Below are 14695 nucleotides of genomic sequence, written 5' to 3'. Positions count from 1 at the left end.
CCTATAGTGTGTGGTGTTTTCGGGGTTCCCAGCATAAGGCATCACATACAGTTGTCTCTTTAAAATCAATGTGGTGAACAACACACAGATGATCACACCACACTATAAATATGTGCCTTTTTCATCTTTTATTATCTTATTTGCCTTTTTAGAGCACTTTTAGCTGTGCAGTTGCGCAGACGTTTACATTATGCTGGGTACACACCACAAGATAATCGGGCTGATTTTGGGCCGATTTCTCCCCTTCCGACAATCCTAGGTAATATCCCGATTATCTTGATGGTTCTAAAGATAATTTTATCAGATTTTCCTGTGGTGTGAGGTGTGTTAAGAGTGACTGAATCTGCTCGGAAGAATGTCGGAGGCGACCCGATCGCAAATCGTAAATATTTAACATGTTGAATATTTACGATCAGAAATCCTGATGTGTGGGGGGAACATGCAGCACAGCACACACTATAGGAGCAAAACGGTTAAATCTAGGATTTTTTTGTCCTCATGTTTGTGGTCTCTCACATTTTGAAGATCTTATAAGATTTAAAAAACCGTTTAGTGTGTACCCAGCATTAGTTTCCCGAGGTTGCCAGATTTGCATAAAAAACTTAGAAATACTGTAAGACTTGGCAACACTGGAAGCTCCTGGCAGATCGCAGGCCGGATTTTTGCAGGAAAAAAAAGGGTTCAGTGAATCTGAAAATGCACAAACTGGAAAAACTGCTACATAACGACTTTCTACTTGGAGACCTTGATATAAATGTAGCGGAGTAGAACGTACAAAATTTGTCTTTCAAATGTAGTGAAGTTGAAGTAGCAAGTTTCCAGAAAAAACAATACTCAAGTACAGATACTCAAAAAGTGTACTTAAGTACAGTACTCAAGTAAATGTACTTCGTTACTGTCCACCTCAAGTTGTAAATACTAGCTGATGATCATTTATCAGCACTTATCAGTAATTGAAACATTGTTATATATTTAGTCTGATCTGCTAGTGGCTGCTAGTTTTAGATGTAGAATGCATTTTAGTCTAATATTTTTACGTCTTAAACCTAGAATTTACTAATTAACCCGGTCTAAAAGTATTGTTTGCACCTGTCAAATTCACTCAAAAAAAAAAAATAAAAAAAAAAAAGTAACATTTTTTCAAAGGAACTCTCATTTGAGGAACTTACAGAATCCAGATTTTGGTACAGACAGAAAGACATACTCACATCAGTGTGATGCAGCCTGGCAGATCAGCAGCAATATCAAACAATCCCTGAGTGGAGAAGTGATTCTGGCATAAATGTCTTGGCAGCTCTTAAATGTTCTCACCACATTCACCTTATAGAATGTGGTCACGCTCTTATTTTTATACTGTACATTTCCCACCTACACAAGGTTCTTCTAGAGGTGCTAATGCTCACATCCTCACAAGTATATAAGGTTCATGCAAAAGGAAATGCTGTACCACGCACAATGACCACAAGCATATGTCCTACAACAAAAGCAGGCAAGTCAACTGCAAATGCAGATAAACTGATAAAAAAAGTGATCATCAATAGATACATCTGTGACCTCACACATTTTGTGTGTGTGTATAAACAGTGCCTTGCGAAAGTATTCATACCCCTTCGTTTTTTTTTCACGGTTTGTTGCTGCAGCCTTATGTTAAACTGCTTTAAACTACTCCCTTCCTTCCCCTTCCTTCCCCCACTTTTGTGTCAGTACATCATAAATAGAACGCAGCCGCAGTTTACTGTCGGGAATTTGTCGCGCCGTGCCACATCCAGTGTAGACAGCATAATAGGTTCTATTGTATTTGTCGCGTCTCGCCGCGCCACTCGCGTCCGGTGTAGCCACGGTGTTATAGATAACTCTGCGAATGTCCTTGAGTGGCCCAGCCAGAGCCTGAGCTTGAACCCAATCAAATATTTTTGGAGAAACCTGAAAATGTGCATCTGCCCCCATCCAAGAGGCTTGAGTTTTTTTATTTTTAATAAATTTACAAAGTTGTGACAATTCTGTTTTGCTTTGTCAATATGGTGTATGGAGTGTAGATTGATGTGGGAAAAAAAGTAATTTAAAGCAGTTTAACATAAGGCAGCAACATAAAACGTGAAAAAAAGGGGTATGAATACTTTCGCAAGGCACTGTATATATAAACTATTATATATATATATGTGTGTGTGTAAAATGTGTTTTTTTTTAAAATTAATTTATATATTTCTATAAATATATACATTATACAAATACTCCTTTAGTGTCCACAGGGAAGCAAATTTATTGCATTTAAAGCAAATGGCAAAGACCAATATAATATGACTTACTTTGAAACAAGTAACAAAAAATATGAAGACTGACAATCATATGGACTGAACATTTCCAGAGCAGTCCTAAAATGTTTATCGCCTATAACGAAGTAAAACATGATCTTGCATCCATTAAAATAATCTGTATACATTTCAAAGCTACTTCACAATGACGACCAGATGCATTTTATCTGAGCATGTTGTAAACAGAACAGACAATGCAGTAGTTTGAAACTCTCCTAAAACGTTGAGCATTCAGTTAAGACTTTGGCATGTGATTTTCTGATTTCTGCAGTTTCATGCAGTATTTTCCCGGCTGTTCTCATCATGATGTCACAGTTCAGTGTATTAACAGCCACACATCACACTGAGGGAAACCCATCCCTGAGGGGCCTGTTTAGGTGACTCAAATGATTCATTTTAAGGGGCTTATGCCATATTCTTACTGTCTCTCTTCCGGTGTACGTGTGTTAGAGCGAGAGAGGGAGTGTGTGCATGTGTGTGAATGTTTGCCTTCAAGGATGAGTGTTTGCTGAGAGACGATCATTAACATCCACAGCTGCTCTGTGCATCAGGGGGCGTGTCTTGCAGACTCGGGCCTTTGTGATTGGTTAACATGCTCGGGTCTCCATCCAAGCTCTCGTTCATTTGGTCACAGATGATATCGACCAGCCGCTCAAACACCTGCTTGACGTTAATGTTATCCTTCGCACTGGCCTCGAAAAACTGGAAGCCTGCAAAAAGACGGCAGAGAAAGAGAGAAAAAGTGGAAGAGATATAGAGTCATACAATAAGTATGAAATTTGACAAATATTGTATTTAAATAAAACTGTATCATTTACTAACCCCAACGTATTATTTTTACAATCAGAATAAATACATTATTCACATATAATTAACAGTCAGCTGATGTGGATAATTTAAAAAACAGCAAATATTAGCTGACCAATAATTATAAGTGAATGTATTCTGCTTGTAATAATGACATTTTGGTAAGTTTTTTCTGTTTGGCCGATATGTGGGACTTTTATTTTGACAGACACATAAAGGACCTATTCTCCATCTTCCAATTTTTTTTTAAATCAAATAATTTTTCTAATTGATTTATTTTCATTTTTTAAATACTATGTAAAATAACTATAAATGTAATTACAGAAATGGTCATGCATGTGTTATTTGCTATCTTTAAATTGAATAGTGTGATATCATAAATATACATTTTATATCAGCCATAAAAAAAATCCATATTGGTCGATCACTACCTACAGTATAATACTACACTACATATCTAAAACAAAAAATCTAAAAATTTAATAGCCAATAAGAATAGTTTTTTTTTCAGGGATTGCAAAAAAGTTAATTTTGGAACCTCCATTTACAGGCTTGTGTGTGTGAATGTTGGTTTTTATTGTCCTGTAACATGCCTAGCTCATTAGCCAGTCTCTCTCCATCCTCTCTGGACACCAGTCTGTCGTCCTCCAGATCACATTTGTTTCCCACCAGAATCACCTGAGCGTTGTCCCACGAGTACGTTTTAATCTGAGTTGCCCTGGAAAACACACACACACACACAGAAATTCAGTCAGTTTCATGCTCATGAGCGCCCCCTTGGAGGTCGTTATGAAATGTGTGGAACTTTAAAAATTAACATTTGACCTTTCAATCACTCCCACTACCTGTGGTCATAGCAGGACCTCTGACTCTAGGACTATAAATAAATAAAGTAAACTCACCAGTCTTGCACAGCGTAGAAGGAGTCTTGGTTAGTGATGTCGTACATTAGCAGGAAGCCCATGGCCCCTCTGTAGTACGCTGTGGTAATAGTGCGGTACCTCTCCTGCCCTGCTGTGTCCTGAGGAACAACATACAAGAAATACAGCCATTAACGTCTCTATTCGCTATTCCTTTAGGTCAATAAATACACACACACACAAAGTCCAATAGTAGAGAGTGCGTCTCGGGGTTCTGGTGCTGTAAGGTCAAGGTGCTCTCTGGTCTAGGGTTTATAACAGTCCATCAAAGAATACTTCAGAATGACCATGGCACTCTTGTGAATTAAAAAGCCTTTATTATCAAATGGCTACATCCAAGAAATCTAAAAACTCTCCAACGCGTTTCGGCACAAGCCTTCTTCAGGGAGAGCAAACAATAAGCCACACACACACACACTCATAACTTACATCTAAAAGCATTTTTTCTTAAATCACTGTACAGCAGAAACCCTGCTGAAACAAGCGTTCATTGCTTTGTTTTGAGTCAACCTCATGAGTTATTTTTTAAAATGATTCGTTGCTGTTCATTCTTGTTAGTATAGAGTCTAATATTCCAGTAGAGCACTGACTTTGAAAAAGTGGGATATTTCACCATTAATTATCTGCAACAAAAAAACTCTATCATAGTGCATCAAAAAATGTATATAATTATGTAATATAAAATTACACACACACACACACATATATATAATATAATATATTATATAGAGACTCATACGGTTTAATGCAAGTAAAATATATAAAACAGAAAATATCTAGTTAAAAATGTTTTCCACACTTGTAGCTCTCTTCACGACAACAGTCACAGGTTGGTTCTTTAGAACGGGCGTTTTATTCTTAGGGTTGTCTTCTTTATGTCTTTCGCGCCTTTGACGTCTTAACGCCACAACGCCGTGAGAACTGTACACAAGTGAAAACAGTACAAATACATCAAACACAAAATGGCGCTTAGCGCTATTATGAACACTTTCGTTACATTTTACAAACAAATACCTCATTGGCCGCTTGTCATGAAAAGAGGTCTTTGAGTTTATGAAAATCTTCTTTACTGTCCTTTTGGCTTGCGACAGCACTGATTTTAAACTTAAACGTATTTAACTTAGCAGAGCCTTGTGATGCGTCCGCTCATCATCAGTCCATCAGGGTGACTAACAAGCACGTCATTTCCGTTAAAGTGACGCATTCTCGCGCCTTATGTTTTAAAGTACACCAAATGAATTTACATCACATTACAACTCATAATACATTTTTAAATTGAACCTCAAATGAATTAATACAAGAAATTACGGAGTTAATTACAAAGAATTCATTATGAAACAAATATACAGAACATCTGCATAACAGGACTTACACTCCCACCAAAATCACTCATTTACTTGAAATGTGGGATTTTCCTTTAAACAAATATATTGAAGTAAAATCAACAACAATCAAATTTCAGGTGTACATGAGTGTAACTGTGTCATGTGTCTGACTTAATTGGCCTCAATTAAAGTAACTACCTTGTGGATAGGCCTTTCTAAGTAAACTGATCTAGTGTGTGGCTTTCCTTTAAGAAATGTAGTGTCACTGACTAGTAGCTTCAGCTTTCGCACAATGCCATCGGCACTAGGGTAAGTTTCCACTACCCTGGCAAGCTTCCATTCATTTCTTTGAGCGCTGTCATCTTGTAGTATTACAATGTCATTTACTTCTTCGTTTCTTTTGACTGAGTGAATGCTGGAATGGGTTGAACTGCATTTTGATTGCCGAGACAGTGGTCTTGATAAGGAGCCTGTTGAGTCCAATATCGATCCAACATCAGGCCAAGGTTCTTTCTCTACATCTGCCGCATGTCCTTCACGTTGCCTTTGTGCTCTTCTAACAATGAATCCTGAAAGCGATATGCATGCATCAATCCTGCGTCGCAGGTCTTGTTCAGGAGTCTGCACTCGACGTAGCTCTTCATAAATGGCCTTTAACTCAGAACAGCTGCTTTCTATGTTCTCAATTAGCACATTCAGCTCATCTTGGGAAGCATCATCCGACAATATTTCCTTGCCTAGTCTTGCATGATACTTCCATTTCTCATAGATCATTCTGTACTGTCGTTGTACACCCTTTAACTTTATTTCTTGAAGTTCTCTTCCCTTTTCTGTTAGAGTTCTGACTCTTTCACTTCTTCGCTGCCCTCCTATTTCCACAGGTATGGAATCTGTAACTTCAGGTAGAGCAGGTGATTTGACATGTTTACTGCTAGCCTCTGCACGTGTGTCAGACATGCTGAGATATCTTGAATGGCTGTAGAATGTATGCAACTAATGAGCTTAAATTAAACGTATTAGTCTATGTGTAATTGTAAGCTACTATATGTTTAAATGTGAATAGTCAAAGTTAATAACTAAGAATTTTGTGTAGGAAATCAAAATGGTCAAAATACAGACATAAATATTGTATCCAAAACTGTATCAGCGTTTAAACTTATTTAAACTAAAATTCAAAATGGCTTAAATTTCAAAACAAGAAATAAATTGTTGTAAATGACAGTGTATAATGCGATATAAAATCGTTACTTCAGAGAGTATAAACTGAATTAATGAATGAATAATTTATCTTTGCACAAGAAAGTTTTCACATTTGTAGAGTTACCTTTAAACTTCACTTGAATTGTTCTTACGTTTAGTTACTTCTTATAAACACAAACCTGTAGAATCTTAATTTCCTTTGTAATCAGACCCTTTTTACATTTAACAAATAAACATCAGCACATTATATTCGTCTCCAAAACATGTAGGCTGAGCACAGTAAGCAAGGAAATTAGATTTAAGTCCTTGTTGCAGTTTCCAAGTGTAATCACTTCTCTAACCACCTTAACTTGACGGTTGTGGCAGAGCACTTTCTGATTTTAGCTTGAAATGTTGCACTTTCAACTCAGTCTAATCACCGTTGCTTGCAATCTTTATGCTGACACTGTTGTATGGGTTGTGCTTCTCTGATGCGCTGTATCCTCGTCAAATCGTCACTCGCGACGGTCTCGTTGTCCCTCCTACCCGCGTCGAGCAGGTGAGTTCTCACTGTAGCTCTCTTCACGACAACAGACACAGGTTGGTTCTTTAGAACGGGCGTTTTATTCTTAGGGTTGTCTTCTTTATCTTTCGCGCCTTTGACGTCTTAACGCCACAACGCCGTGAGAACTGTACACAAGTGAAAACAGTAAAAATACATCAAACACAAAATGGCGCTTAGCGCTATTATGAACACTTTCGTTACATTTTACAAACAAATACCTCATTGGCCGCTTGTCATGAAAAGAGGTCTTTTGAGTTTATGAAAATCTTTTTTACTGTCCTTTTGGCTTGAGACAGCACTGATTTTAAACTTAAACGTATTTAACTTAGCAGAGCCTTGTGGTGCGTCCGCTCATCATCAGTCCATCAGGGTGACTAACAAGTAGTGATGTCCGGTTCGCGAACGAATCGTTCGATTTAACCGTCCGAAAGAACCGGTTCGCGGAAAAGAACCGGACTTCCCATCACTACTAACAAGCACGTCATTTCCGTTAAAGTGACGCATTCTCGCGCCTTATGTTTTAAAGCACACCAAATGAATTTACATCACATTACAACTCATATACATTTTTAAATTGAACCTCAAATGAATTAATACAAGAAATTATGGAGTTAATTACAAAGAATGAATTATGAAACAAATATACAGAACATCTGCATAACAGCACTTACAACACTGCTTTTCACTTTATTAATTTAGCAAATTGTAATATTTGTCATCTTTATGAAACCTGATGGCTAAACAAAAAGCTGTGTTTAAAAATCACAGCAATACTGACAATGTTGGATAATTTCATAATTTCAAGTCAATGAAAAATATAAATATTTGACAATTTGCCTAATTTCTGTCAATATAAAATTTACGTTATGTGTAAATAAAAAAAGAAACAAATTATTCAAATAAATGCAATGCAAACAAAGCAGAGTCAGAGGTTTAGAATTTAACAGCCACGTTAATGGTAACTAGGCAACGTTTGATTAGTTTCCATGATACTGAGAAGCCTTGACTTGATTTAGAATGCTGTGACCTCACCTATGTAGATAACCATGGTAACCATTGGTTCAGGCAGCTGTTCGAGGCTTGTATATATGCATGTATTGTATTTTAGGGGAAGAGCCGAATTCAGACTAATGGGAGTTTGACAAAAGCCTCATCCCCTTAAATGAGATAAAATGTGCCACCTGCCCTTCACACACACGCATGACGACTGACTTCACAACAAAGACAAGTCAATCATATCTATAAACATTATGCCTACTCTGAAAGATCTTAAAGCAAGCCTTAGAGTCAGGAAATGTCAATGACATTTTTCTTCAACATCCATGACTGTGTCACAGAATGTACAGAGCTCTGATGACTAATCTAATGTAATGTATAATATTTGCTCTTCCTTCATAGCAAAATGACTCAAATTACTTTCGTCATTGTTTTTAAATCAAGAACTCCTCCTTTAAGTAAACAGAGAAATGTAAAAGTGAACACATATAAAGTACTTTCCACAAATAAGGTATACTATGGTGTCCAAAGAGTTTATAAAAAGCACTGGACGCATAAATCCCCATGGTTTTTGTGTTACGGGAACTAAAGAATATTAGATCAACTATTATACACACTTTAAGCTCTTTTAATGAGGATTTACACCTTTTGAAATGAACTTATAGATTAAAATCATACAAGAATGGTGTTATTTTGATCAAATAAATAATAATAATAAATAAAAAAGAAAACAAAATTGAAAAATATAAAAATTAAAAATTCTAATTAACTGTAATTATTAATTAATTAGACATAATATTTACATTCACTGACAATTTATTCAAAAAGAACGAATGAATAAATAATAATAGCAATAATATACGCATACATTTTAACACTTTAAGGCCCTATTTTTCACCTTATTAGTGGAACGTTTAATAATAAACTTGCATGTATGGAGACACAAACATTATTGACTTACTTCATACTGCACATTCTCATTGCTAGCAATATAGTCAATAAAACTGATTATTAACTAAACATCTCCAAACACTTAGTCAAGAGAAAAGTCTCTGTGTCTTCCCCACCCTCTAAATACACACACACACACACACACACACACACACACACACACGGCTTGGCCTGCGCTCTTGGATCTCAATGCTTAATGCAAATAATAAAATGCAACTAAGTATACAACCTTGCAAGAGAACAAAATAAATAGACAGATTTTTAAAAGAAAGAAGAAAACTGCATTTAGACTACATTAAGTATGGATTCACAGGGAAATTGCATTTGCATGCAATGCAAATGCATTTAAGTTTTTGTCTAATAAACTTGTACAGTAAACATATTTGATATTGTAAATAAATAAATACACCCATGCATTGGGTCGTCACTTGATATCCAATGTAAAATGTGCATCCTAAAGTGAAACCTCTGATCTAATGTATGATAAAGCATCAGTGTAATATGATACATCAATTGGGACTGTGCCATCAGTGGTGCATCAGCCTATCAGACTTGACATGATGCCGTTTTTACATACAACTTTCACTTGGCTAATGATAAAAATATGGTGAAAAATATACATAAATAAAAAATACCCAAGAAAGCTGAATATCATAGAGACTTGATGGTGGACTCTATTGACTTGGGCCATAAAACAACACCCTAGCAATACATTACAATGTGCCAAAAACATACCAAATATCACAGCAATCACTGTCCTGGTACCAAACCAAACTAGGCGTGCATGTAAAAAGCTAATTATATTTGCTCTATTCTAGTCAGTCTCAGACCACTGCAGTCAGAGCAGAGTTGTTCTATGGTGGGTTATCAACACATAAGTGCATTCTGGGAAAACCATACTCAACACCTCTGAGGTGCTCACCCACTTCCTTTCATCAACAGAAAGTGCTGTCGCTTCGTCTGTCGAGACGGATTCGATTAATTCGATTAATTGTGCAGCCCTACTTAGAACTACACTCTTGGCAGGACTGGGCAGTTGATATTCTGACCCACTTCCTATCTTGGTATTGATTTAATTAGTGATTCAGAGCAGAGGCAGATGCATGGCTGGTCTGGATGGTCAAAAAGCACACCCAATTTGATTTTATGGCTTTTATTTTCTAAAGGTTGCCTCAAAATGGATTTGGCCCTGTGTGTGTGTGTGTGTGTGAGTGTGTGCTCGCTTCACAAATAATGCATCAAATGATGGGGCCATCTGCTTTGGGTCATTCTGGATGTTTTGTAACATTAACCTTCATTGCTGAAACACACACCTCACCTAGATTATCTTGATCAAGGTATCAGTAAGTCATGCTGACATATGATAAGCATATCCTCTTTTCACCACATTTGACTTTGGCAATAACATTTTTTTCTCTGGCTTAAGAATCGTAACAGAGTAAAGTCACGAAATTATTCTTCCGAAATAACTGCAATGACACAGAATGCATTACAACTATGGGAACCAAAAGCGTTGCACCAAATGTCTCACAGAGTACTGCAGTCGGGATCTAGAAGTAAAAATCCTATTCATTTTCTCCATAGGGGAACTGATTTTTAAAAATAACTTATAAACCTTTTAAGATAGACCTACTTTGAGGTGGTTAATCAATGGTATTTGCTTCTGTTGAAGCCATCAGCCTACATTTAAACCATTTTTTTTTTATTTTGTAAATAATCGTAAAAATGTAATATTCAATGTCATGTGCAATGCTTCATGGGACTGTATTTCTTTCCCTCATTAAAGCAGTTAAGTACACAGTCTTGTACGTTTGTCTTTTGTCTGACTTTCAAATACTTTTTTGCTTGAAATCAAAGTTTGAAATGTTGTGATTCACCTCATAGCTGGTTGGCTTGGTTTATGGCTTATAACTGTTTAATGAAACCCTATGGGAAAATGAATAGGAAGTTAAGGCCTGGTCACCAGGGTTGCCAGGTCTGTGAAACAAAACCAACCCAATTGCTTTTTTCCGCTTCGTCGTGGGTCCACTCCATCGAAATCGCGTTCCCGGGGGTGGAGGAGAGATCACTTTAATCCACAGACTAAAAAAACAACCCACGGCAACAGTGTAAAAGTAGCCCGATTCCTGGACTTGGCAACCCTGTCGTAGTTAACTATAAATATAACAATAATGATAACTAAATTAGCAAGGGACGATAATGTTTTGTTTATTTTAAGCGCATGCTGCAGTTTTGTCATCTGCCGCTTTAAATGCTCAAGCGCTTAAAAAGCAGGATGGATTCTGATTGGCTGTCATTGTTTTTTTCATTCATCAGCTAGAAAAAAATTCTTCTGAAAATGATTCCAACAACATCACTCCTCTGTACCGTTATCATTATAGTTGTGGTGTGGCACACTATTCTCCGCAAAACACCAATGCAATTAGTCTAGACCTTGAATGAACAGATATTTTTATAAATACTACTCACCATCCTCATTTTAACTATTGAATAACTCCAATGTCCCATCTTTCAAACTCACCCATATTTGCAGTTTGACTCGTTTCTCGTTGCGGTACACCGTTTTGACTTTAAAGTCTATGCCGACCGTGCTGACAAACGCAGAGGTGAAGGAGTCGTCAGCGTAACGGAACAGAAAACTAGTTTTTCCCACACTGCTGTTGCCAATGATGAGCAGCTTGAACATGTAGTCAAAATTCTGATCGGATACATCCTTCTGCACCTGCGCCTGCTGACGGGTATCATTGGCCGACGCCATCTAGAGGCGTGGAGGGAAAGTGGAAATGTAAGACAGACAAGCTATATAGTCACCATTTAGAATTAAAGTAAATAATAACGTTTGTCAAACAGAAGAAAACCACCTTCATATGCCAAGCTCTGAGGCTCTGCTGTGCCCCTTTTGCCCATTTAGCTGAAGCCCTGTTGATACTCTGATACTCTACTATGTAGTTAAAGTATTCTTCCAGCACTGTCATCTATTTATCTATCTTTCTTTGTACATCAGACATGCTGAGTGAGGATCTTTCCTTGATTAAGAGCCATTACAGCTGAGACCAGCTCAGCACAATTGATTCTGGCCATAAAAACAGTACTTAAAGTGGGAAGCACATAATGAGAATACCTTCAGGAAGAGTTCACAAAATAAAAATATTTATTTTGTGTAAACTTTGTTACTCAGTGCTATTTTAGTATTATATACTTACTAGTATAAATATTTTGAATTAGCATTTATTTTAATTTTTTGTTTATATTTTGTTTTAGCCATTTTTATTCATTATATACAAATATTTTTTATCTATATTTCATATTCATTTCAGTTTGTGTTTTAGTACTCTTATTTCAAGTTTAATTGCAGTTAGTACGTTTTTTTTTTTTTTTTTCAAGTTTAAGTTTCTGATTATTTATTTCAGCTTTATTTAAATGAACAAAAATGGGACCCTGGACCAGAAAACCAGTCATAAGGGTCAATTTATTGAAATTCAGATTTATACATCAGCTGAAAGCTGAATAAATAAGCTTCCACTTATGTATGGTTAGGATAGGACAATATTTGGCCGAGATACAACTATTTCAAAATCTGGAATTTGAGGGTGCAAAAAAATCTAAATATTGAGAAAATCGCCTTTAAAGTTGTCCAAATTAAGTCCTTAGCAATGCATATTACTAATCAAAAATTACGTTTTGATATATTTACAGTAGGAAATTTACTAAATATCTTCATGAAACATGAACTTTACTTAATATCCTAATGATTTTTGGCATAAAAGAAAAATCAATAATTTTGACCCATATACTGTATTGTTGGCTATTACTACAATGTGACTTATGACTGGTTTTGTGGTCCAGGGTCACAAATGTTCTCAAAAGTTTTAGTTTCAGTACAATCAGTGTCCTAAACAATGACAATGCTGGTACGACTGAAGATTTTCTGTGAAAAATGACTTAAATCCCAGTCTGTTCATCACACAAGCTATCGTATGACTTGAAATACAGCTCATATATCATATGGATTACTATTATAGTATTTTATGGCCCTTCTTTGAGGCTGACAGACTTAATGGAAGCGCTTAATGGAAAAGAGCAGCATTAAAACTCTTCGAAAAGTCTTCATTTCAGAAAAATGAAAGAAACCCTCCAATAACATGTGACTTTTTTTTTTAAACTAAACAAGTATTAACATCCTGCTCAAACATGTGAGAAAGAGGTGATCACATCTACACCTGTAAGCACCTGAAGAGGGAGTTACCAGGATATGACACATCTTACACATATGAATGAACACAATGCCAAAAGTTAGTTTACTTAAATTAGTGCCAAAGTGACTCTATGCAATTCTAAATAAAATGATAAGGAATCTCTTTTGCACAGGCAAAGATAAAGATTAGATGACATGTTAGATTTGATCTGATGCTGGTCAACACAAACAGCAGCACACACCCTGAACTGTGAAATCTACAGATCTGTCAAACACAATATCAGCTTACATCTGTAAGTCAAACACACAGAAAATATTCATTTGAGCATGTCAACTGCATTTTGGGATTAAAAGGGACATGAAACGGCTCTAATCGTGCTTCCATATGGACATCTTTCTTGGGCTACATCTCTCTCTTCTGTAAGCAAATAAAGAAAAAAATGCGTAGCCTACTATCCTTCGGGCACAAACATAACTGGGTGACTAACCTTATCCGGCTCTTCTTAGAGGTGGTTATTTTATTCTGTAAAGTTGATGTTGCGCTTTTCCTCAGTTGTTTTCGGACATTCAGTCCTCGCAGATCCAGTTTCACTTTTCCCGCAAAACACACTGGAAAGGGTCCACTCGCCTTATCGGTTTAATAGCCGACCATTCCCTTCCCTAAAGAGGGGCGTTGCAAAACCAGACGCTTCATGACTGCAGCGACCTGGCTGTCGACCAGTCTTTTTTTGTGCTGACGGCTGTTTCCAGATCAGTCAGCGGCCCTGGCGAGCTTCCAGCTTGCACTTACAGAGCAACCAATCAACAGGTCCTCTGTCAGCCACACAGCAGCAGTATCTTCGAGATTGATTAAAAAAAAAAAAAAAAAATATATATATATATATATATATAAAACAAAATAAATAAAAACTGTTATTTTAGATGTGATTAATCGCGATTAATATAATAATTCAGCACGATTAATCGCATCTAAAATAAAAGTTGTTGTTTACATAATATACGTGTGTAGGCTATACTGTGTACATTAATTATGTATAAATAAATACAAACACATGCATGTATATATTTAAGAAAAATTTAATCGCATCCAAAATAAACGTTTTTGTGTGTACTGTGTATATTTATTATGTATATATAAATACAAACACATGCATGTATATATTTAAGAAAAATATGTTGTGTTAATCGTGATTAATCATTTGAGAGCACTAAAAATAAATAAAATAAAAAACAAGGTCAACAGTTTTAGTTTTATTACATAATTAAGCTTATGCTTTTTGGCCAATGTCATGAAAATACACCATGCCTTTTTATAAGAATTTAAAGCTGGCATTTCTACAAATATCTACTTTTCAATGATCAGTTATGTACTATATAATTCAATAACTTACAGTTATTTACCAGTTAATCAGCTATTTACTATATAAATAATTTATATAACACAA

General features: G+C 36.1%; 1 protein-coding gene across 1 annotated transcript; it reads right to left on the bottom strand.

Annotated features, from left to right (window-relative positions):
* Positions 1 to 2805: 2805 nt before the first annotated feature.
* rab3da (RAB3D, member RAS oncogene family, a) lies at positions 2806 to 13985 on the bottom strand. Its single transcript, XM_016469644.1, has 5 exons — positions 13739 to 13985; positions 11577 to 11813; positions 4022 to 4140; positions 3713 to 3837; positions 2806 to 3022 (listed from the first exon to the last, which is right to left on the bottom strand). The coding sequence occupies exons 2-5, from the start codon at positions 11811 to 11813 to the stop codon at positions 2835 to 2837; spliced, it is 669 nt and encodes a 222-aa protein (XP_016325130.1). The 5' UTR covers positions 13739 to 13985; the 3' UTR covers positions 2806 to 2834.
* Positions 13986 to 14695: the final 710 nt, after the last annotated feature.

This window comes from Sinocyclocheilus anshuiensis, unplaced genomic scaffold (assembly GCF_001515605.1).
Source record: "Sinocyclocheilus anshuiensis isolate Anshui unplaced genomic scaffold, SAMN03320099.WGS_v1.1 scaffold469, whole genome shotgun sequence".
In the NCBI taxonomy this organism is placed as follows: Eukaryota; Metazoa; Chordata; class Actinopteri; order Cypriniformes; family Cyprinidae; genus Sinocyclocheilus; species Sinocyclocheilus anshuiensis.
This window is presented reverse-complemented; position numbering and strand designations above follow the sequence as displayed.

Coding starts and splice junctions, on each gene's coding strand:
- rab3da (XM_016469644.1), bottom strand. CDS start 11,813: ATGGCGTCGGCCAATGATACCCGTCAGCAGGCGCAGGTGCAGAAGGAT. Junction 4,141..11,576: donor GAGTCAAACTGCAAATATGG/GTGAGTTTGAAA, acceptor GTTGTTCCTCAG/GACACAGCAGGGCAGGAGAG. Junction 3,838..4,021: donor TTCTACGCTGTGCAAGACTG/GTGAGTTTACTT, acceptor TGTGTTTTCCAG/GGCAACTCAGATTAAAACGT.